Raw genomic sequence first — 21849 nt, forward strand, 5'->3', positions numbered from 1 at the left:
CTTAGTCCTTGATAGCTTTAGCTAGGACTTCTCATGAAGTATTTTTACCTTCATGAGAGACTGTGAATCATTTCAGCAGACAAAAGTTTATGAGCTGTGGAACCAGTATCAAAGCTAGCAGATGGGAAGCTTCCCTAGTCCAATGTACTCTCTGTCCTTTTATGATCTGAGGTTGTGCAATTTCTTTCCTGTTCTTACCACAATTCTGCAAATCTAAGAGGCTTGGCTTGAACTTCTTACACCTTGCTGTGTAGTTTGATTCACATACCGATTCCTCTGAGCTAATTCTTCACTTTACTAATTTTGCTAAATACAAGGTAAAAGAATATGCTGTAGCAATTTGTCCAACAGACATAAGGAGCACAAAAATAAAACCCTAAATGACACCCCTTTTTTCCTCAAGTTTTTGACTGGCCCAGATCAATCAATCAGTAAACTGAAAACACTGAATAAAAGGAATCTTCATCAGATTTATAACACAACTGAAAATACTGGCAAGGACCTCTCTCCCTAGCTAGAACCCAAGAACTGCAGTATGCACATGGTTTTGTGAAGCTGGAACAAGAAACTGCAACTTTATCCCTTGCTTGCACATTTAAATACAGCTATAAATGCTCAGAAGCAGGCCTGCCATTACATGCATCTGCTTTAGAAGTGGAATTGTTCTGTTTATTATTCCTGCACACTCACAGACAGATCTGTGAAAACCATGGACTAAATGAAGAGGAAAGAGGACTGGAGAAACTGAAAAGTAAGTAGTTTTTCCTTACCTCAAGAATGAAAAAAACATGCTCAGGCACAAAGGCAGTTATTAAAAGTTTATTAAATAGAAAGAACATTTATATTTCCTGTCTTTAAGCTTCTGTTTGTCAAAATCAAAGCCTTACATTTTCAAAACAGGCCAAAGTATGAAACTAAGCTACCCTAAATGGTTCATCTTTGGCAGCAGATTTTATCACTAGGTTCATAATGTGTTACAGTGATTTCTGATAGATCTGTTCACTTAGATTACTTTGTTTTCAGCTTTTATATATATATAGATATATGATAAGAAATTGGAAACAGCAGCATGTGAACACTAAGGAAAAAAATACCAAAGAAGGATATCCAGGAAAAGATTAAGACCTCCTCATTAGGTTTGCTGTTTGTATTAATATTTAATGTAGTGGTCATTGTCCTTTTTAGGAATTAAGGCAATTATTCACAATTCCAAATTCCTTGGGAAAAAAAAACAAACCAACAAACATTTCTATGTATTTCCATAAATAAAAGTATTGATCCATACAGACAAAGGGGGTTTATTTGAATACAAAAATTATTTCATCAGATTATATATAAAGAAAACAGGCCCACAAAAGCTTGTAGTTTACAGAAATATAGCCACAAACACCAGATGCACGTTTTTCACATTCTTACTGGAGTTCTGCAATCCACTGGAAAGCTGGATGATTTATGCTCCTCCTCCTTCTAGATTTCTAGTTCTAGATTTCATTGCCAAACTCCTGCTCGCTGTTTCTTATCACTACCATGCTCAAAAAACATGAAGTCCTAAGAAGGAAGCAAAAACAAACAAACAAAACCGGTTTTTATATGCAGTCTGTAGTTCAGGGATCTTGTTGTTGCTTTACAAGCTATTCAAAGAACCTTCCTTTCTGAAACCTCAAATGATCAGAGGATGGGGGCACCTCTGCCCAACACATCATCACCTGGGTCTCTCAGAATAGGACACCCACAGACAGAGAAAGAGGTGGTGAAAGACCTGCATTGAAATTTTCAATTATCACTAGCCAAAGCTATGCTTCTGTTACTTGGGATTCCTGCCCAGGCTTTGTTCAACCTGAGTCAGTCCTCTCAATTTCATAGCAAATTGGAATTCGTCATAATGGTCACTGGCTTATATATGAATCACTCAGGTTGGAAAAGACCCTTGAGATCATCAAACCCAACCATTGACCCTACTTTACAAAGTTTACCCCGTATCATATCAAATGACCTTTAAGCACATGCAGGGTTGGTGACTCAACCACGTCCCTGAGCATCCTGTTCCAATGTCTGACCACTCTTTCTGTGAAAAACAGTATTTCCAAATGCCCAGTCTAAATCCAACCCTGTTGCAGTTTGAGACCATTTCTTCTTGTTCTATCACTAATTACCTGTGAGAAGAGACCAGCACCAGCCACTCCACAACATCCTTTCAGGTAGTTGTGGAGAGTGATGAGGTCTCCCCTTAGCTTCCTTTTCAAGATAAACAGCACCAGCTCCTTCAGATGCTCTTCATAAGGTTTATTCTCCAGGCCCCAAAACTGGACACAACACTTGAGGTGTGGCCTCACCAGTGCTAAGTATATGTAGGGGTTCTGTCTGGGAGTCCTGGATTGCTCACACTCAAAAGCACTGTACTTCATGTACATGGTAGCACATGAACACACACAGCTAAGGAAAACTGAGCTGTACTGCTGAGTTTGACATGCCAGAGTCATGTACAGCAGAAAAGTGCTGTATCAGGTTAGATGAGCTCTGCCTTCCCAGAATTCCCTTCCTTTGGAAATGAATCCTCTGAGAGTGCTTAACCTACCTCCGCTCAGTGCTTCACCAGGAGAGTTAGAAGGAAGTGGTTGCAGCATTCAGCTGCCCAGTTCACCAGCTCAGCAGGCTACTCTGGCTTTGGAAAGGTCTCTTGGTTATTGCTGATCTGCACTTTTCTGGTCTCACCATCCACATAAATAGGCTTTGAGTTTGTAAGGAGTCTTCCCTGTGCAGGGTTTCTCAGCCGGTGCATGAAACTCTGCTTACACATAATTAGCACTACCTGTAGTCTAGAATAAGCTTATTACCTGAAGTAATTCCCTAGTGCCCTCCAAGGAAGTTCACAACAAGCTGTGACCCTCTTCAAGGAGTTCTGAGTTAATATATTTTAGCAGCACAACGTGAACATGGAGAGGACTTCATATGCCAGTATTAGTGAAAGACAGACTTACGATAAGGAAGCAAGCACCAATCATGACAGCTTTCATTTTTACATCAAGGTCTCCTGGAAATGTGATTCCAAAGTTATCTGCATCTGTAAAGGCTTCTTTCACAAACCCAGTCCACTGCTTAGAAATCCTCCCAACAGTAGCAGTCTCATCCACAGACTTCACCTAGTTTAGTAATAATAAAAAACCCATTATTCATAACATTCCCAAATCCTGTTCATAATAGATCTATTTGAAAGCTTCAGATTGGGTTGTCTGAATAAATGCAGCCACTGACTGCAATTGTTTGTACCAAAAGGCAACTCTGATTATCAGAAAGTCAGTCTTAAGCAGCACAGACATGAACTTAACATTCAGTCTGACTGCAGAGCTCAACACTTTAATGGTGTTGGAAAACAGCTACCACATGCACGCATGCACACTCTGCTGAAGGCATTGTCTTTTAAGCCAATAGAGTGAATTAATTTCACCTGCCAAGTATCAGGAACTGCTCAGGTGAAAATTAAACAAATACACTCCTCTGTTCCAAGCAGACATTAGCCCTTTGTCAACATTACTTTTCATAAAATCTGATCCAGTATCAGGGTCATGTGAAAGCCTAGTGCCCAAAATAAAATGATACCCTCACAGAATCACCAAGGTTGGAAGAGACCTCAAAGATCATCAAGTCCAACCCTGTCACCCAACACCTCATGACCAAACCATGGCACCAAGTGCCACATCCAATCCCCTCTTGAATACCTCCAGGGATGATGATTCCACCACCTCCCTGGGCAGCACATTCCAATGCCTAACAACTCTCTCTGGGAAGAACTTTCTCCTCACCTCCAGCCTAAACTTCCCCTGGTGCAGCTTGAGACTGTGTCCTCTTGTTCTGGTGCTGACTGCCTGGGAGAAGAGATCAACCCCCTCCTGGCTACAACATCCCTTCAGGTAGTTATAGACAGCAATAAGGTCTCCCCTGAGCCTCCTCTTCTCCAGGCTCCCTCAGCCTCTCCTTGTGCTTGTGCTCAAGACCTCTCCCCAGCCTCATTGCCCTTCCCTGGACAGGTTCAAGAGTCTCAATGTCCTTCTTAAACTGAGGGGCCCAGAACTGGACACAGTACTCAAGGTGTGACCTAACCAGTGCTGAGTACAGGGGCACAAGGACTTCCCTGCTCCTGCTGGCCACACTATTCTTGATGCAGGCCAGGATGCCATTGACCTCCTGGGCCACCTGGGCACACTGCTGGCTCAGGTTCAGCCGGCTGTCAATCAGCACCCCCAGGTCCCTTTCTGTTTGGTAGCTCTCCAGCCACTCTGACCCCAGCCTGTAGCTCTGCATGGGGTTGTTGTACTCAGTTTGCTTTAGCAATTGTTTCCAATGTAGTTTTAAATATTAAATTCTACCTACTACTGAAGGTAGTATACAAATAATTATTCATTAATCATGATTATTTTTAAGTGAAAGTTGCAACTCTTCAGTCATTCAAATATATATATTTCATATACATTTAAATATGTATTTCATAATTATTTACTGATCAGTCAATAATTATTTTATTATTAAATGAGTATAGGAAGTAATTTTAATAAATACCTGGTACAGCTGAGAATAACTTTTTTTGCTAGGGCCTAATATAATAAATTCAACAACATTTTTGCTGCTACATAGTTAAGAGATATGTGTGCAAATACAGGGAATAAGTCTCATTAATCACTGATGAGTGGCTGATGTCATTTCTGGAACTTTGGCTCATCTAGTGTAATCTAGATAAGGGAAATAAAATGAACTAGCAATAAAATACTAGGTACTAATTACTTAATATATACTGCAGTTCAGTGGACAGGCAGTAAATCAATCAACAGACTACTATGTGAAAGAAGACACACGCAATTTTTAGCACCTCATACCTCAAAATTAACATCCTCACAGCAGCTGCAGACAACACAGGGGCCACTAATTTTCAGTATATCCATTCTTCTCTCATCTTGAATGGTAAACTTCGGCAGGCAGGGATGCCAGTTCTGAACAACGTAACCAACTGGCTTTCCCGGGGGTGCCTGAACTTCCAGCTTCACAGGAAAAAGGAAAATGGGAAAGTTCATGCTTTGATGCTCTTGTTAGATAAAACCCACACTAGTGCACAAGCCAGGCACAAGTTATTTTTTCTCAGCAATATGGTTTTTCCAATGAACAAAGCTGCATGGGGGTTTCCCTGAATGCTTTCAGAAAACCGCACACAAACCACAAATTTTGCATTCACTGGAAACAACAAGATGCTCCTAAGGCTGTGGAGTGCACAAGATACCTATCTAGAGGAGAAAGATCAAAGTCTAGAGCACCCTGAAAGCATTCAGTGAAGACACCACAGGATGTAGCTACTACAGATCGCTCAGCAGGAGCTCTGAGTAAGCTCCGATTTGAGATTTCAGAAGTTGCATCGCCCATTAACATTTTAAACACCTTACCATTTCATGTTAGATTTCATTAAAGCTTTCACTGCAGCTATTATTTTATTACTAAGACCACTTGGCTCCTGAAAGCCACTGCCCATCTCTTACACCACCAGTCCATCTCCAGCACAGATTTTGGTACTAGCCATTGACATACTGCTGAATCAAATTTTCATTACCATGATCAGACATGGTTACAGTGAACCTAAGTGTTGCAACACGTTGGCTTCTTCCCTGACCAAGGAGACCCTGTGCACAATTCCCATGGATATCTTTCTCCACAACTGACAGACAAAACCTGGCTTGTTTTACCTCACCTCTTGATTCAAGACAAACGCATCTTAAAAATGCACAGGTGGAACATGCCCCACATGATGGAAGATGATGAGTGTCTTCTCTGGAGACTTTCACAACACATTTGGTGCATTCCTGTGTGACCTGCACTAGGCAGTGGGGTTGGACTCGATCACCAGAGATCCCTTCCGGCCCCTAACATCCTGTGGGCCTGTGATGAGAGGAGCAACTCACCTCCTGCAAACAGCAGGGACAGCAGCATGAAGAACACCGTAAGGGTCTCTGCAGCGTTATCACCTCATGGCCCATGTTGTCAATAATCCGGAGGGTGAACGGTCGTGATGGCCCACAGCAATTCCTGGTACAGCAGTCATTGTCCTCTGCTGCAAAGTACACCCTTTGCCCTAGTGAATTCTTGATTTCGTACTTGTTGTTCGTTTCAAAGCCAGTCAAAACTTAAAAACAGGAACAGAATGGTTAAATTCCTGAGGTGCATCTGGTCAGAAAAGCCACCACCTAAAGATACCCTTTGGGAAGGCAGCCCTCACTCCAAGTCTGTCAGAGGCAGGTGAAGGGAAGCAGCAGTGAAGGACCCTTTAGCACAGCATCCTAACAGAAAAGTCTAGAAAGGAGAAGCCAGCATGAACATGGTAATGTTGAAAGAGCATGGAGATGTCCATCCGTCCCCTCCCACCAGACACAGACACTGACTGCCAAAGAAAGCAGTTATAAATAACACAGCATGGAAGATTCCCAGGGAAGAGCTGAAGGGAGGATAATTAAAGAAGCTTGTGAATTTCAAGGTGGAGCAAGAAAAGGGCTCTAGAGGGCACAAATGTTCAGGATGAGAAAGCCACAAAAAAACCCTTGCAGTCAAGATTCACAGCAGCATGAGTAAAAAACAAGAGCCCAGGCAGAAATTTCTCTTGCAAATGAATGTACTCTTCTGAAGCATTACAGGAAGGAAATGCAGCAGCATTAGGTGTCAGCCAAGGTGGATGTTCCATTTTATTTCTTCTATTTTAAAAGCAATGATAACATGGCTTTGATATTCTTAAAGTGAACAGAATGAAGGGAGCAGATGGGAAGCAGTTCAGTGCACTGAAACAGCAGGATTGCCTGGAAACAGAATCAGAGCCACATGCCAGTCCATGGAATTAGAAGGGATAAGAGAGGACAGAAAAGGTCTTTAAACAAGGAATAGAGGGGCAAGCAGAAATAACGTGAATGAATAACGTGGAAAATGGGTGGCTTAAATATAACTTCCTACCAAGATTATTCAGTCCCAATACCATGTATCTTTTAAGATACAGAACCTGCTTAAAATCCTTTGCCCTCCTGTTTTGCCCTTCTCCTCCTCCACAGTTCTGCAGGAGTTGAGAAAAGCAATAGGCAGGAAAGAGAAAGGTGGCAATTCACCTTAAAAACATAGTGTCAAAAATAGTCTAAATTTTACTGTCCTTGGAATGACGAGATTTAAATATTTCTCTGCTGTAAATATTTTGCACTTACTCTCCAGAAGTTCAATTTGCTGATGAATTAATATCTGGTCAATCTGTTCATGGTTGAAAAATTAAACAGAATAAATAGTTACTTATAGAATAAACAGTGAACAAGAGAACTCCAGTAAACAAGAGAACTCCAGTAAACAAGAGAACTCCAGTAAACAAGAGAACTCCAGTAAACAAGAGAACTCTAACTTCAAAAAGCATTACTGTTTCATTTGAAAATGCAGATTTATGGATCAACATATTGCCAGCATGATCATTTACTGGTTAAACTGTGGAATTAACTCACATTACCCCTGTCCTGTCCTATCTTTTGTCAATTTGCAGAACAGTGTTTCAGGGCACCAAAGCAGATGGCAGAAGCTCTACCCAAGATAGCGTGGTTACAAGCACACAGGGCTTGCCTGTGCTCCTTTCAGGACTCAGGGTCACCCAGTTACAGAGCCTGGCAGAGCCTCCAGCACTGCATACCCCAGATCATTAGGAGTTCATACAGAGGATCAGCATTTGAAAAAATTTAGAGCAGAAGCTCAGCTACTGCTCATCACTGAGTGAACTCAGGCAAATTCAGCCTCTCCACACCAGTTCTTTTGTTTGCTTGTTTAAGCAAAATAATCTGGCAATGATACTTCACTGTTCAGCCTTGGTATCTGCTGCCAGTGAGGAGCTGAACTGTACTTTTACAGTACAAGGACGTGTTCTGTAATGTGGAAACACATCTTATTTTGTTAGCATTCTCTACATCATGAAGTCGGACTAGCATCTCTCCTAACAACACTATGAAGAGGTGGTAAGAAAACATCACAGAGAAAATTAGGCATCTCTAATGTGCTATAGTTGTCCATATGATATGCATTTATTATAACCACCTTGCTAAATCACTTTACATCTCGCAAACACTAGCTTCAGAAATGGGAAGGATGTATGACAGCCTTGTGACCCCAGCCCTTTAGCATTTATCAGGAGAGTACTCCATGAACTACTGCAGCCAGCAGGCATATCCACACTCAAAAATGCACCAGTCACATTACAAATGGCTTCACTTAGCAGCCCAAAAGCAGCAACCCACATGGCTTTAACATAGCTGGATGCTTTCTTAGCTTTTTCATAGGTGGCTTCTCAGGTGAATACCTGTTCTATGGGGAGGGAGGAAGGGTGCAGATACCTGTGTGAGATATTCCAGTCCAGGAGGGCAGTTTGGAATAGAAGGAGGGATGGGCATCCAGATTGTTCCCGGCGTCATGACAGGTTGGTTCTGGATGGGTGGAACAGCAAATCCAGGTGGGGGTGCCACGCCCTGTACCTGGAAACCTGGGTTCCCTGTACCTGCAACACATGGTGTGGTAGAAGACATGCAGTTGTGAAACTTGGATGGGTGGAAAAGAATTGTCCCATGGAATTCCCCTGGCGCAGCCTGAGACTGTGTCCTCTTGTTCTGGTGCTGGTTGTCTGGGAGAAGAGACCAAGCCCCTCCTGGCTACAACCACCCTTCAGGTAGTTGTTGTTTTGCTAAGTCTAACTTCTCTGCTCCTTTCTCTTGTCCTTTTTTGTGAAGGGGTGTAAGGGGGATGCAGAGAGGGAGAAGCTAGTAGCTTCCCCTGTTCCTTGGCCAAGGAGATTTTTGTGCTGTTTATTAATTGTAAATACCTGTAAATATTATCTGGTTTGTACATATTCATTGCATTCTATTGTAGATTGTAGTTTTGCTTGTAAATACAGCTTCATTTGCTTCCAACTGAGCTGGTCTGGCAAATCAGCTCAATGTTTTGTGTCACATTACAAAACATGGACTGCACCATGTGAAAGCTCACGCTGTGGCTATAGGCAGGACAGTGCCTCAGTTGATGTAAACAGCTGTGACTTAAAACTCATGGGTGGCAGGTCCATTCACTTGAGAGAAGGATCCATACCTATGGAACACAAAGTAACTTTTATGTCTGAGCAAAGACTTTGCACACAAGCTGACTATCTGCTGGCATCGTGTGTGCACATACAGCTATTCAAAATGAAAAATGCTCCCCTGACCTTCATGACACAGGTAGCACATGCCCACTCCCATGTACTCACAGACCTCAAATTGCCTTGCTATAAGGTGCACAAGCTTTAACTTAGGAACAGCATGGAAACTGAGTCCAAGTTTTTTGCCTTTTACCTGTAAACTATTATTTAAGCATGATTGTTAGATACCACACATTGTCATTTGGTTCTCCAGAGAGCAATTCGTTGCCAGAAGGTGAGAAGGGAGCCTGCAAGAAGGCTGGAGAGGGACTGTTTATGAAGGCCTGCAGTGATAGGATGAGGGGCAATGGTTTGCAATTAGAGGAGAGTAGATTTAGATTGATGTTAGGAAAAAGCTCTTTACAGTAAGGGTGGCTGAGCACTGGAACAGGTTGCCCAGAAAGGTGGTTGAGGCCCCATCCCTAGAGATATTCAAGGTGAGGCTCAATGGTGCTCTGGACAACTTGGTCTAGTCAAAGATGTCCCTGCTCACTGAAGGGGGGGTGGACCCAGGTGATTCTATGATTCTATTCAATGAGAAGCTGTCTAAGAGTGCTACATTTTGAATGTGGAGCAGCAAATGAGATAGAAGAGGAGAAAAGCAGATGAGTGAAAGTGTAAGGTATCACCATGTCCAAAGTACAACAACAGAGTAGGAAATGGGAATAGAATACATGAACTAGTAGCACTGCAAGGGGAAAACAATTCTTTCCTTCAGTTCTGGATTTCTAGAGAGAAACAAAGTGGTAAACTGAAATAACATATTAATAAAAAATCTGATCATCAGCAATTCTTGTTAATTACTTTGCATCAGTAGCACATCCTTAAGAAACTCCCCATAGTGGCCACAGAAACATCCAGTGTTTTTAATTTCTACCACTGCCTAGCACATGCTAACAAGAAGGAAAGAAGATGACTTTTCAGCAAAACAGAAATTGACAGAAACTCTATGGAATTAACAGCAGAGAAGTAAGCCAGATACAATCAACCTCATGAAACATCCTGTTTCCCATGTTTATTTCCTAATGATACAGCAGATCTGTAGCCACACAACTTACCTTGGTAAGGCCCAGGTGCATATTGCGGGTAGCCATAGGGGACTTGGTTTCCTGGTGCAAAAGCAGCATTTGAAAATTCAGATGCTGGGGCAGGCTTATATTCTGGAAGAACAGAATATATGTGAGTATTGTTTGTTTCCTTCTACCCTAGGGTTAAAGACCCACAATATTGCTTCCTTTTACAGAGAAGGCATACAAGAAGATTAAGTAGCTATTTCCTATATAGCAAAAAGCGTACATAAGTATCTCAGAATACAATAGGATCAATAAGGTTGGAAAAGACCTCAAAGATCATCAAGTTCAACCTGTCACCCCAGTTCTGATCCTTAAAGTGCAGACAAAAAGGCAGGTATTGCACATGATGTCATGAACATGTCACAGAATAACAGAATCATTTGGCTTGCAGGAGCTTCTTGGGACCACCTAGTGCAGCTCCTGCTTGAGCAGGCTCAGTCCATTCTCTGGACCACAGGTGCATTTGTTCATTCACATTTAGAAGGAGACTTTAATTCAAAGAATAGGCAGGGAACTGACAGGCTGCCCTCCTAGAGAGAAAAGAGTGGGAATGTGGGAATGAGTCATCTTCCCTATGCAAACATTTTTCTCCAATTCTCTTCAAGTCAGGACTACACTAATGCTTCCCCAGCAGACTCAGACAGTTATGGATTTATAACCATTCACCAAATTCAGTTTGTAAGCAAAAATCACTGGAATTTTAAATTTAGATTTAATTTTAGATTTAAAACATTGATAAATATGATGGCTGAAGGTGAGCTAGCAGTGTGCCCAGGAGGCCAATGGCATCCTACGTCAGAAATAGTGTGGCCAGCAGGAGCAGGGAAGCCATTGTGCCCCTGTACTCAGCACTGCTTAAGCCACACCTTCAGTACTGTGGCCAGTTCTGCGCCCCTCAATTTAAGAAGGACATTGAGGCTCTTGAATGTGTCCAGAGAAGGGCAACAAGGCTAGGGAGAGGCCTCGAGCACAAGCACAAGGAGAAGCTGAGAGAGCTGGGGTTGTTTAGCCTGGAGAAGAGGAGGCTCAGTGGAGACCTTATTGCTGTCTACAACTACCTGAAGGGAGGTTGTAGCCAGGAGGGGGGTGGTCTTTTCTCCCAGGCAATCAGCACCAGAACAAGAGGACACAGTCTCAAGCTGCACCAGGGGAAGTTTAGGCTGGAGGTGAGGAGAAAGTTCTTCCCAGAGAGAGTTGTTAGGCATTGGAATGCCTAACACTGCCCAGGGAGGTGGCGGAGTCACTGTCCCTGGAGGTGTTCAAGAGGGAATTGGATGTGGCACTTGGTGCCATGGTCTAGTAGTCATGAGGTCTGTGGTGGCAGGTTGGACTTGATGATCTTTGAGGTCTCTTCCAACCTTATTGATTCTATGTCACAAAATTAGAAGGTAAACTATTAGCTTGACAGAAGAGGACATTTTGTTTATATTTTACTCACCTTCCATTGCCACTGATCTGTTTGTAATTGTTCTGGAAAAGAAACATTTTTATTTCATTTTTTTTTAAATATATAACTTCACAAGAGTTATTTAAACTGTTTCATTATTGATAAAAGATATGTGCCTAAGTCATATGGGACAGTTTAATTACAAATACAAGCTAAAGTAACTCCGTAGCTCTCATTTAGGCTGTGTCTCCACCACAACATAAGTCTGAATTATCTATGCCTGCATTCATGCTCTGAGTATTATAAAATCACTCTCAACTCAGAGGAAAGCATCAGGATATGCAGATATTTCATTACAGTGCAAGACTCCATTGTGCAGCCATTCTGGAACATCATGCATTTAATGGAAACAAATTAGTTTACCATAGAATCATTTTGGTTGGAAAAGACCTTTAAGATCAAGTCCAACCATTAAGCCAGCACTGCCAGGTCACCACTAAACTATGTCTCTAAGCATCACATTCAAACATCTAAAATACCTCTAGGAATGGTGACTGCACCACTGTCCCAGACAGCCCCTTCCAATGCTTGACAACCCTTTTGGTGTCAAAATGTTTCTTTATACCCAACCTAAACCTCCCTTGATGCAATTTGAGGCTGTCTCCTCTTGTCCTATCACAGTACCCCCAGTGTGGCCTCCCCAGTGCTGAGTACAAGGGGACAATCACTTCCCTACTCCTGCTGGCCCCAGTATTTCTGATACAGACCAGGCTGCCTTTGACCTTGGTCACCTGGTTGTCCTTTTTGTGCCATGTGGTGGCACTCAAGGTGATCTGTTCCATAACCTCCCCCAGCACTGAGGTCAGACTGACAGGTCTGTAGTTTCCCAGATCATCCTCCTGACCTTTCTTGTAGATGGGTGTCACATTTACCATTCTCCAGTCAGCTGGGACCTCTGTGGTTAACCAAGACTGATGAGAAATGATGCAAAACATCCTGGTGAGCACTTCCATCATTTCCCATCCAGCCCTAAAGACTTGAGTACATTTAAGTGGTGTTTTAGGTCACTGACCATTTCTTTTTTGTCTATGAGCACTACATTCTGCTCCCTTTCCTTGTCTTCTAGTTCAGGGGACTGGACACTCAGAGAACTGGCCTTACTCATAAAAACTGGAGAAAAGGCGGCATTCAGTGCCTCAGTATGTTCCTCATTCTTGGTCACTATGCTTCCCCTTGCATTCAATAAAGGACAGAAATTCTCCTTAGTCTTCCTTTTGCTGCTAATGCATTTATAGAAACATTATTTTGTGTTTGTTTGCTTTTCTATTTTTATGGCAGCAATCAGATTAAGTTCTAGTTGGGCTTTGCCCTTTCTAGTTTTCTCCCTGCATAGCCTTGCACAATCTTTGTAGTCTTTCTGAGTTGGCTGCCCTTCCTTTCATGAGCCATAGATTTTCCTTTTCTTACTGAGTTCCAGCCAAAGCTTGCTGTTTAGCCATGCTGGTCATCTTTCCCACCAGCTTGTTTTATGGCACACCAGGTCAGCTTGCTTCTGCGCCTTAAAGATTTCCCTCCTGAAAATTGTCCAGCCTTCCTGGTCTCCTTTACCCTTCAGGATTCCCTCCCAAGGGACTCTGTCAACTACTCTCTTGATCTGCCCTCCAGAAGTCCATGGCAGCAGTTACACTGACCACATTCCTTACTTCTCCAAGAACTGAAAAGTCTACCATTTCACGTTCACTATGGCAAGACAGCCTCCAACTTTCACTTTACCCACAAGTCCTTCTCTGCACTTCAAGTTAAATTAGCACTATGTTTTGTCTGTTATGGTTCTTCAAACGAGTTCAGTTGAATAAAGACGGTCATTCAAAGCTACGAACGAAACTGAAAATGAAAAAGCAGTTTCTTCCCATTTTTCACTCCCAGAATAAAAGCAGATGTCACACGAGGATGTTTAACAGCTCTGGCATAACATGGCATCTAACCCACTTCACAACTCATACACATCCTCTTCATCTAATAAAATAGTCTTAGAGTGGGGGGTTTTAATATATTTTTTCTTCTCCTTTACTAACAAATCCACCATCCTGGTTTATGTATTTGAATTGGATTCTGGTGCCCATATGAATGCAGGTTGGGGGGGGGGGGGGGGGGGGGGGGGGGAATAAGAGGAAAGAATTTTAAATTATACATCTAATTTAAAAATAAGAATATATTCAAACTACCTAACTTCAATCTTGTTCTCACTGTTAATAACAGTGACAAGTTTAGCGTATGACCACATTAAAACAGACTGACTAAACTACCAGCGTGTAGGAATAGCACAAATTACAGATGAATAAAACCTCCTTTTTTATAAACTAGCAAAAGATCAGTTTATATTGAATTGCAGTGAATTGCTGAGAATTACAATGGAACCATTTGTTAAAGGGACAGCAGAGACAGAATCATAGGATTTATTTAATAGAAAGGCTTTACAGGAGGGCCAGAATCTTTTTTTTCTCCCTGCAATCACACATACACACCTCTGTGCAATCTAGGATTTAGGAAATGTTGACATGATCTAGAAAAGCACCACAGGTTTTACAAAGCTCAACTCCCATTTCATCAGACATGATGCTCAAGAGCATAGTTAAGTTTCTTTCTTTTATTAAAATTCTCCTTTTTTTCTACTTCTCTTAATCTAGACGCCTATCACCTCCAGTTCTGTCACCAAGACTAACACCATGTCTGTCACTCCCTGAATAATGTCTAGAGATTGTGAAAAACATAAAATTCCAAAATACCAAAGGAATGAGGAACAAAACCTCACTTTGGCAACTTTCATATTTCACAATATACTATTCAGCTATGGGGAAATTCCTACCTGGTGAAACCTTAGTCAAGAAAACCAGTAATGGGCAGACCAGTCACCTAGAAATGTGTAGGTTCCAGCTTCCTGGACTACACAAAGCAACACTTTGAAGTGTACATTCTCATGTCAACTTAATAAAAGGAGGTTTTACATGCTGCTAGGTGTTACTAGTTCTAGTAATGGTTTAAAAATTTACTTACAGAAAAAAGTATTTGCCTTTAACTCCCACAAATGGAGTTAAAATTTCACAGAATTAAACAAATGAAGAGACCACCACCAACAAACAACAGTGATTCAGGAAGAAAGTGCTTCAGGAAGTAGAAATCCATTAATGAATTAATTTTAGTTCAACAAAAACAATAGCTGCATGAATTCCTTGTGCTACCCTGGGCATGTGACACAGCCTGAATTCACACAATAAATCATTAGTAAGTTGTATTGGAGCCAGTAAGCTGACCACAGTGTTCCTGAAGAAGCAGCTGTGTATCTTTGCAGACATCATAAAATCTTACAAAGCCATAAGCAATCTGATCTAAATTTGATTTTTGTCTGATTTCAAGCAGAGGAATGGACAAGTGACCTGCAAAGATAACCTCTTTCAACCCAAACTATGCTAAAATTATACAGGTCCTTCCCATTTTATTATATTGCCTGTTGCATTTGCTGATCAAATATCCTCCACAATGCAGCAGCAGTGCAGAAGGACAAGGGGAGTTTGAGCACCAGGTGCACCCCTCACTTAGGCTATTTTAGGACAGAGCTGTGCAACACAACCTGTGCCAGGACAAGTCACTGAGCTCAGCCTCACAGAAGAGAAAGCAGAAGCATTTTTTCTCGTAAGAAGGAAGAATTGTGGGAATTGTAGTTGACTGATACAAAGCGGTCTGGTAAAAAAATAACCCTTATGAAATACAGCCTTTGGATGGTCTTGGGTCCACTTGCCGAGTGGGAACAGCCAAGGCTGCCTCCCTACCCCGCACACAGCCAGTGTCCTCTCCTAAAAACCCTGAGGTGTGGCTTCCAGCCTCAGCCACTGCAACACAGAAAGGAAATGAGAGTCGAGCACACACACAAAACCCTTGAAACCAAAACAAGTCGTTTAGCTGTAGCTTAACAAGCTGACAGCAGAAGCCTACAACTCATTTGCTGTATTGCTCTTGAGAGAAAGGACCTTTTCTCAAAAAGTCTTGCTTGTCATACTCTTTCCCTTAGTGATGTACTTAGTGTGCGCAGGACCAGCACACTGATCTGGTTCCTCCTTTTCTTCTGGCATTCTTGAATCACTGTGAAATAGGTAACATGGAAGCAAACTCAGAAGCATCCAAGTACCCTAGCTCCATGTTTTGTCCCTTCCAGGAATTTTGAGCCCAGGCACTTATAGTTTCATAGTTTCATTCAGGGTTGGAAGGGACCACAAGGATCAATCTAGTTCCAACCCCCCTGCCACGGGCAGGGACACCCCACACTAGATCAGGCTGGACAGAGCCTCATCCAGCCTGCTCTTAAACACCTCCAGGGACGGAGCCTCGACCACCTCCCTGGACAACACATTCCAGGGTTTCACCACTCTCATGGGGAAGAACCTCCTCCTCACATCTAGCCTGAATCTCCCCACCTCCAGCTTCATTCCATTAAGGACAACCAAAAACTTTTGGAAAGGAAATTGAGGAAATACTGGTTCTAAAGGAAGAATAAAACTGTTCTAGTCAGGGAAGAGTGAAAAAATAACATCCTTAAATTGCTGCATTCTAACAACGGCAGAATGCCCATGTTTCCTTTCAGTCATTTTCAGAACTGCATTGCAAGGCTGCATCTCCCTTACTGTGATGCATGTCAGTAATTACGCTGTAATGGATTTAGAGATGTCTTAATTGAGTTAACTACAGAGCTTCTGATTTTATCAGAAATAAAAACCCTGTATCCTAGCATGACCACCAGTTTTGCTTCTTACACAACTCACTATAATACTGCCAAGAATGCATGAACACGAGCCCTCAAGCACAAACATCAGGCATGATGCCATTTAAATACCGAGCCATACCCTTTCCCAGAAGGTGCACGATTCAAACAACAAACTTAGCCAAAGTCACTGTGGAGCATGCATCAGTTCCCCCCAGCCAGGTTTGTGGCACTATATTCAGCCACTGGATTTTAACCTCGACTGCTGAAGAAACAGTACATTTTAAAATAATAGTTGGTCTAATTGTTATGCTGATAACATCGTTTTGCTCTGATGCAGTATGGTGGCCTCTCAGGTCCTGAAACCTTGCATCCCAACACCTGAGAAGCCAAAAAATCACGTCACTGGGTACCAGCCACACCGAGACAAGGACACATCTCATCTCCACCGTAGCCTGCTTCAGTGCGGGGGGCAGGACCTACCCGAACCCTGCCTGCTGCTGTCGACTCTCTCGAGCCTCAGCAGCCAGATCCTTCTCTGAACTAGTCTTTGCAAGCAAATTACTTCCTTAAAGAGCGCCGTTTTCTCACGTAATGTGCAACAGTGACCCTTCTAATCATCGTGTCCTTTTCACAGCCCCTCTAAACACTAAACATCTTGGTGTGGAAAAAAGAAAAAGCACCTGAAAGGACCTAGAAGTGATATACGGCAAAGACACTGATGTTCACAGCACAAAAAAATACCCGTTCCCAAAGCCGAGGGACCGCTCCACTGCGTCCAGCACCGAGCCCCGCTCTCAGCCGCGCCGTCGCTGCCGGGCACCTCTCCGCTCCGCTCCAACGCCCGTCCCCGCCCCAGGCCGCGCCTTCCGAGCTGCGGAGCGGCAGCTGACCGGGGCAAGGCGCACTGTGCGGGCCGGGTCGCCTCCCGAGGAAGGGCAGGGACGGGAAACGAAACTGGTTCTTTGCTTCTAGTGGGAAAGTACACTTCCTCGAACGTTCTCGTAGCCAGATCTGGCGCCGCTCCACCTGACGGACTGTGGGCAGCCTGCGTCAGTGTGCTCGCTCCTTTAACTCTTTTGCTGCGACAGTGGAACAGAAGGTTAGATACTTTCTTAATATCAAGTGATGCAATATTTCTAGATGGTAGTAACGTCTCTCTCGGTGTAACTTCTACCTCTAAAGTGATGGTGGTGATCTTTCATTGAGGAAGTTCAAAATCGCCCGACTATTGCTCAAATTATTATCTTTCCAGTAAAGTATGACCCTAAAAACAAACAAACAACCCCCCACAAAACCTAAACAAACAGCAAAGAAACAAAAATAAAGAAAGAAGCACAGCTTATGTTTCCTATAATATTTACATTACCACCTTCTCCTGTCTGAAAAACTTTCCACTATGGCTTAAATGTTCAGCAAAGACTGCTGGTTGCTATAAAGTATCTGTTAATAGAAGGGAAAACTCCAAAACTAAACCCCTTTGAGTGATGCATACCCTGATGTACTCTTTCTGAAAGGTTTCCTGAGAACACAGAACTGGAGGAAACACCTTGCCTGAGTCCTTCAAATAAATAATTTCTAGTATTACATTGTCTAGACAAGTGCAATGCATCCATATTTCTTGAGGAAACACTGAATTAGACTGAATTGGACTGAATTAGTCCAACATTTCTAAAAGATTCCTAATAATTTTAAACTGTCACTATTTCAAAACCATTTGCTTCTAGATGACTACCTCAAAAATGAGTCTTACAAAAAGGGACAGTTTCATTATGCAGAATCTAGACATGGATGATGGGGAGAACTACAGTAAGGAATGGGGCACCTATTAGTTTGTTTATTCTTTTGGTAGCAAATTTGATCATACAAGGTGAAGCTCAGAAAGGACAGACAATACTTCAATTTCAATCATGACTATATACAAATATGTTTTGTGTGTGGCCCAAGTTTACTCTACTTTCCTGTTTCCAGATAGACCCTGCAGAGTTACTCACCATCCTTTATCCATTAACAGCAATGAAGAATGGAGAGGTCCAAAAATGAGAGCATCGAGAGAGACTGAAGGGCTTTCATGTAAAAAAGCACCTGGAGTTTTGGACCCATATGGGTCCAAATGCTCATCAGGGTTTCTGAAGCTTGCTAGAGAATCACCAAACTTCCTGTTTGTACCTCTATATCACAGATTCATGCAGGTGCAGTTTTCCACTGCGGTTTGATCTTTCCCACAGCAGGGCAGGAATTACAGGAATCGTAGAACCATAGAATGTACTAGGTTGGAAAGGACCTCTGGAGGTCATCTCATGCCACAGGTTGCTCAAAGTCCCATCAAGCCTGACCATGAATGTCCCAAGGGATGGGGCCTTCACCTCCCTGGGCAACTCATTCCAGTGTTTCACCACCCTCATAATAAATGTCCAATCTAAATCTACCCTTCTCTAGTTTAAAACCATTGTCCCTTGTCTTTGTAAACGGTCCCTCCCCAGCTTTCTTGTAGGCCCTCTTTAGATACTAGAAGCCCACTGCAAGGTTTCTCCAGAGCTCCCTGTTCTCCAGGTTGAACAACCCAAATTCTCTGAGCCTGTCCTTTTGGGAGAGGTGTTCTAGCCCCCTTGTACTTCTTGTATTGAGGACCCCAGAGCTGTACTCCGTACTCCAGGTAAGGTCTCACCAGAGCATAGTAGAGCGGCAGAATCACCTCTCTTGACCTCCTTCTTTTGATGTGGCCCAGGATGCAGTTCACCTTCTGGGTTACAAGTGTATATTGCTTCTCATGCTCAGCTTTTTGGCTGCCATCATCCTCAAGTCCTTTTCTGCAAAGCTGCTCTTTATCCCATCATCCCTCAACCTATAGTAATAGTAAGGATTGTCCCAGCCCAGGTGCAGAAGCTTGCAGTTGGCCTTGTTGAGCTTCATGAGGTTCACCTGGGCCCACTTCTCCAGCTTGTTCAGGTCCCTCTGGCATATTGACCACACCACTCAGCTTGGAGTCATCTGCACACCTACAGAGAAATGTTCAGTAATGTTTCTCCAAGTCTGTTGCAGGCTTATGTTATGCAAACACAGATGTTCTACTTGTCAAACACACAAGACTATAAACAATAATTAGTATGGTATATTTTTCTACAGCTGCAAGTTCGTTGAGCTGTTTAAAGTGCTCTTCACCAATCTTCCATTATTTTCCCACAGCCATGAGTATATGACATTGAAAAGCCTGAGTTTGCAAGGGTGATTGTAGAGTCATGCATGCTTGTTAATCATAAAACCTTCCAGGGTTACAGAGAAACTGGTTATGTTGCAGAGGTTTAGCTTGTGGAGACACTTCTTTAAATGCCACTGTTGAGATTCACATGGCAGTGCTGTTGTCCACAAACAAGTCTCTGTTTTCACTGTACTGGATTGTCAGATACATATTAATGAACTTTTAGGTTGTGTAAAAACCATTACATTGTGGATTTATTTATTTTTTTTGTAACACATTGCAGTGAATAACAACATATTTTCTCAGGTTTCAAATCTAATACTGAATTGTCCTCCTAGTTTCTTCAGTGGTTTTGGTTGCTACATCATTAAGCAAGCCTGATAAATTGAGCTTCAAAAGAAAACCTCACATGTGTTAGGGTCTTTTAAATTTATGTTCATATTGTTGAAAGTCCTGTCTTTCACTCCTCAGAAGCCTTTGAATGTTGTTAGAATAAACCTTTATTAGAATAAACCAAACCAGGTTGGAAGAGACCTTCAAGATCATCGCGTCCAACCCATCAACCAATCCAACCCACCCAAACAGCTAACCCATGGCACCAAGCACCCCATCAAGTCTCCTTCTGAACACCTTCAATGACGGCGACTCCACCACCTCCCCGGGCAACCCATTCCAATGGGCAATCACTCTTTCTGTATAGAACTTCTTCCTAACATCCAACCTGAACCTCCCCTGGCACAGCCTGAGACTGTGTCCTCTTGTTCTGGTACTGGCTGCCTGGGAGAAGAGACCGTCATCTGCCTGTCTACAACCTCCCTTCAGGTAGTTCTAGAGAGTGATAAGGTCACCCCTGAGTCTCCTCTTCTCCAGGCTAAGCAGCCCCAGCTCCCTCAGCCTCTCCTCATAGGGCTTGTGTTCCAAACCCCTCACCAACTTTGTTGCTCTTCTCTGGACTCGTTCTGAGGGGCCCAGAACTGGACAGAACTGGACTGTTACATTCACAATGTGTACAGGTGCAGGATAGAATTCAAAAAGAAGAGAGCAGTTCTGTTCTGTCAAAGCCTTTAAACAATGAGTTCTCACCTGGGCTTTGTCTTACTTTATACAATGTGGACTTACTTTTTTTCTTTTATTTTTTATTTTAATATTGGTACCCCTACAAAATTTCATCTAGCACTAACAGAAGCACAAAATCACAGAATGATAGAGATTGGAAAGAACCTCTGGAGATAATCTAGTCCATTACTCCTGCCAGAGCAGGTTCACCTAGAGAAGGTTGCACAGCTTGGTGTCCAGGTAAGCTTTGAACGCCTCCAGAGACCAATACTCCACAACCACTCTGGCCAGCCTGTTCCAGTGCTCCACCACCCTCAACATAAAGAAGTTCCTCCTCATATCTAGATGATCTGCCTATGTTCAAGTTTGTGCCTCTTACCTGTCACTAGGCACCACTGAAAAAAGACTGGTCCCATTCTCCTGACCTCTACCTTTTAAGTGTTCATAAGCATTGTTAAGATCACAGAATTACTGAGGCTAGAACAGACCTCCACCACCTCCACAGGCAGTCCATTCCAGTGTCTAATTACCCTTTACATGAGGAAGTGCTTCCTAACATTCAACCTCCCCTGGCACAGCTTCAGGCCATACCCTCTCATCTTGTTGCAGGTTGCCTGGGAGAAGAGCCTGACCCCCACTTTACTACAAGTTCCCTTCAGGTAGTTGTAGAGTGTGATAAGGTACCCCCAAGTCTCCTCTTCTCCAGGCTAAATAAGCCCAGCTCCGTCAGTCTCTCCTCATCAGACTTTCCCTCCATGCTTCTTCCCCAGTCTCGTTGCTCTCCTCTGGACCTGCTCCAGCACCTCAATATATTTCTTGAAGTGAGGAGCCCAGAACTCATCAATAAATGCCCCCACACTTCTTTCTTTCACTTTGCTTTTATATCTGAGCTGACATCATACGGTATGGCATACCCCGTTGGTCAGTTTGGGTCAGCTGGCACAGCTGCTTGGCTCAGCAGCTCATTGGTGTGTTATCACCACTCAGCTACATTACTGCAGAACACAGCACTATGAAAGATGCTCTAGGGAGAGCTAACGCCATCTCAGCCAAACCCAACACACTATCTGTAGCACTTCCCTGTCCTTCTTGACCTGGGGAGCCCAGAACTGGACTCAGTACTTAGATGAGGCCTCACCAGGGCACGACAGCAGAACCTCCCTTCACTTG

At 43.0% G+C, this 21849-nt stretch overlaps 1 protein-coding gene across 2 annotated transcripts; it reads right to left on the bottom strand.

Annotated features, from left to right (window-relative positions):
- Positions 1–803: 803 nt before the first annotated feature.
- On the bottom strand, positions 804–17501 carry LOC137444621 (phospholipid scramblase 1-like). Of its 2 annotated transcripts, none has more exons than XM_068145567.1 (9): positions 17108–17501; positions 11723–11754; positions 10270–10371; positions 8379–8539; positions 7218–7260; positions 5940–6160; positions 4869–5030; positions 2979–3140; positions 804–1548 (listed from the first exon to the last, which is right to left on the bottom strand). In XM_068145567.1, the coding sequence occupies exons 2-9, from the start codon at positions 11727–11729 to the stop codon at positions 1489–1491; spliced, it is 918 nt and encodes a 305-aa protein (XP_068001668.1). In that variant the 5' UTR covers positions 11730–11754; positions 17108–17501; the 3' UTR covers positions 804–1488. The 2 variants fall into 2 exon arrangements, with proteins under 2 accessions (XP_068001668.1, XP_068001667.1); XM_068145566.1 differs by having other exon boundaries at positions 17169–17418.
- Positions 17502–21849: the final 4348 nt, after the last annotated feature.

The sequence above is a fragment of the Melanerpes formicivorus genome, unplaced genomic scaffold, assembly GCF_026170545.1.
Source record: "Melanerpes formicivorus ecotype bairdi unplaced genomic scaffold, bMelFor1.0.p_v2 SCAF_12, whole genome shotgun sequence".
Lineage (NCBI taxonomy): Eukaryota > Metazoa > Chordata > Aves > Piciformes > Picidae > Melanerpes > Melanerpes formicivorus.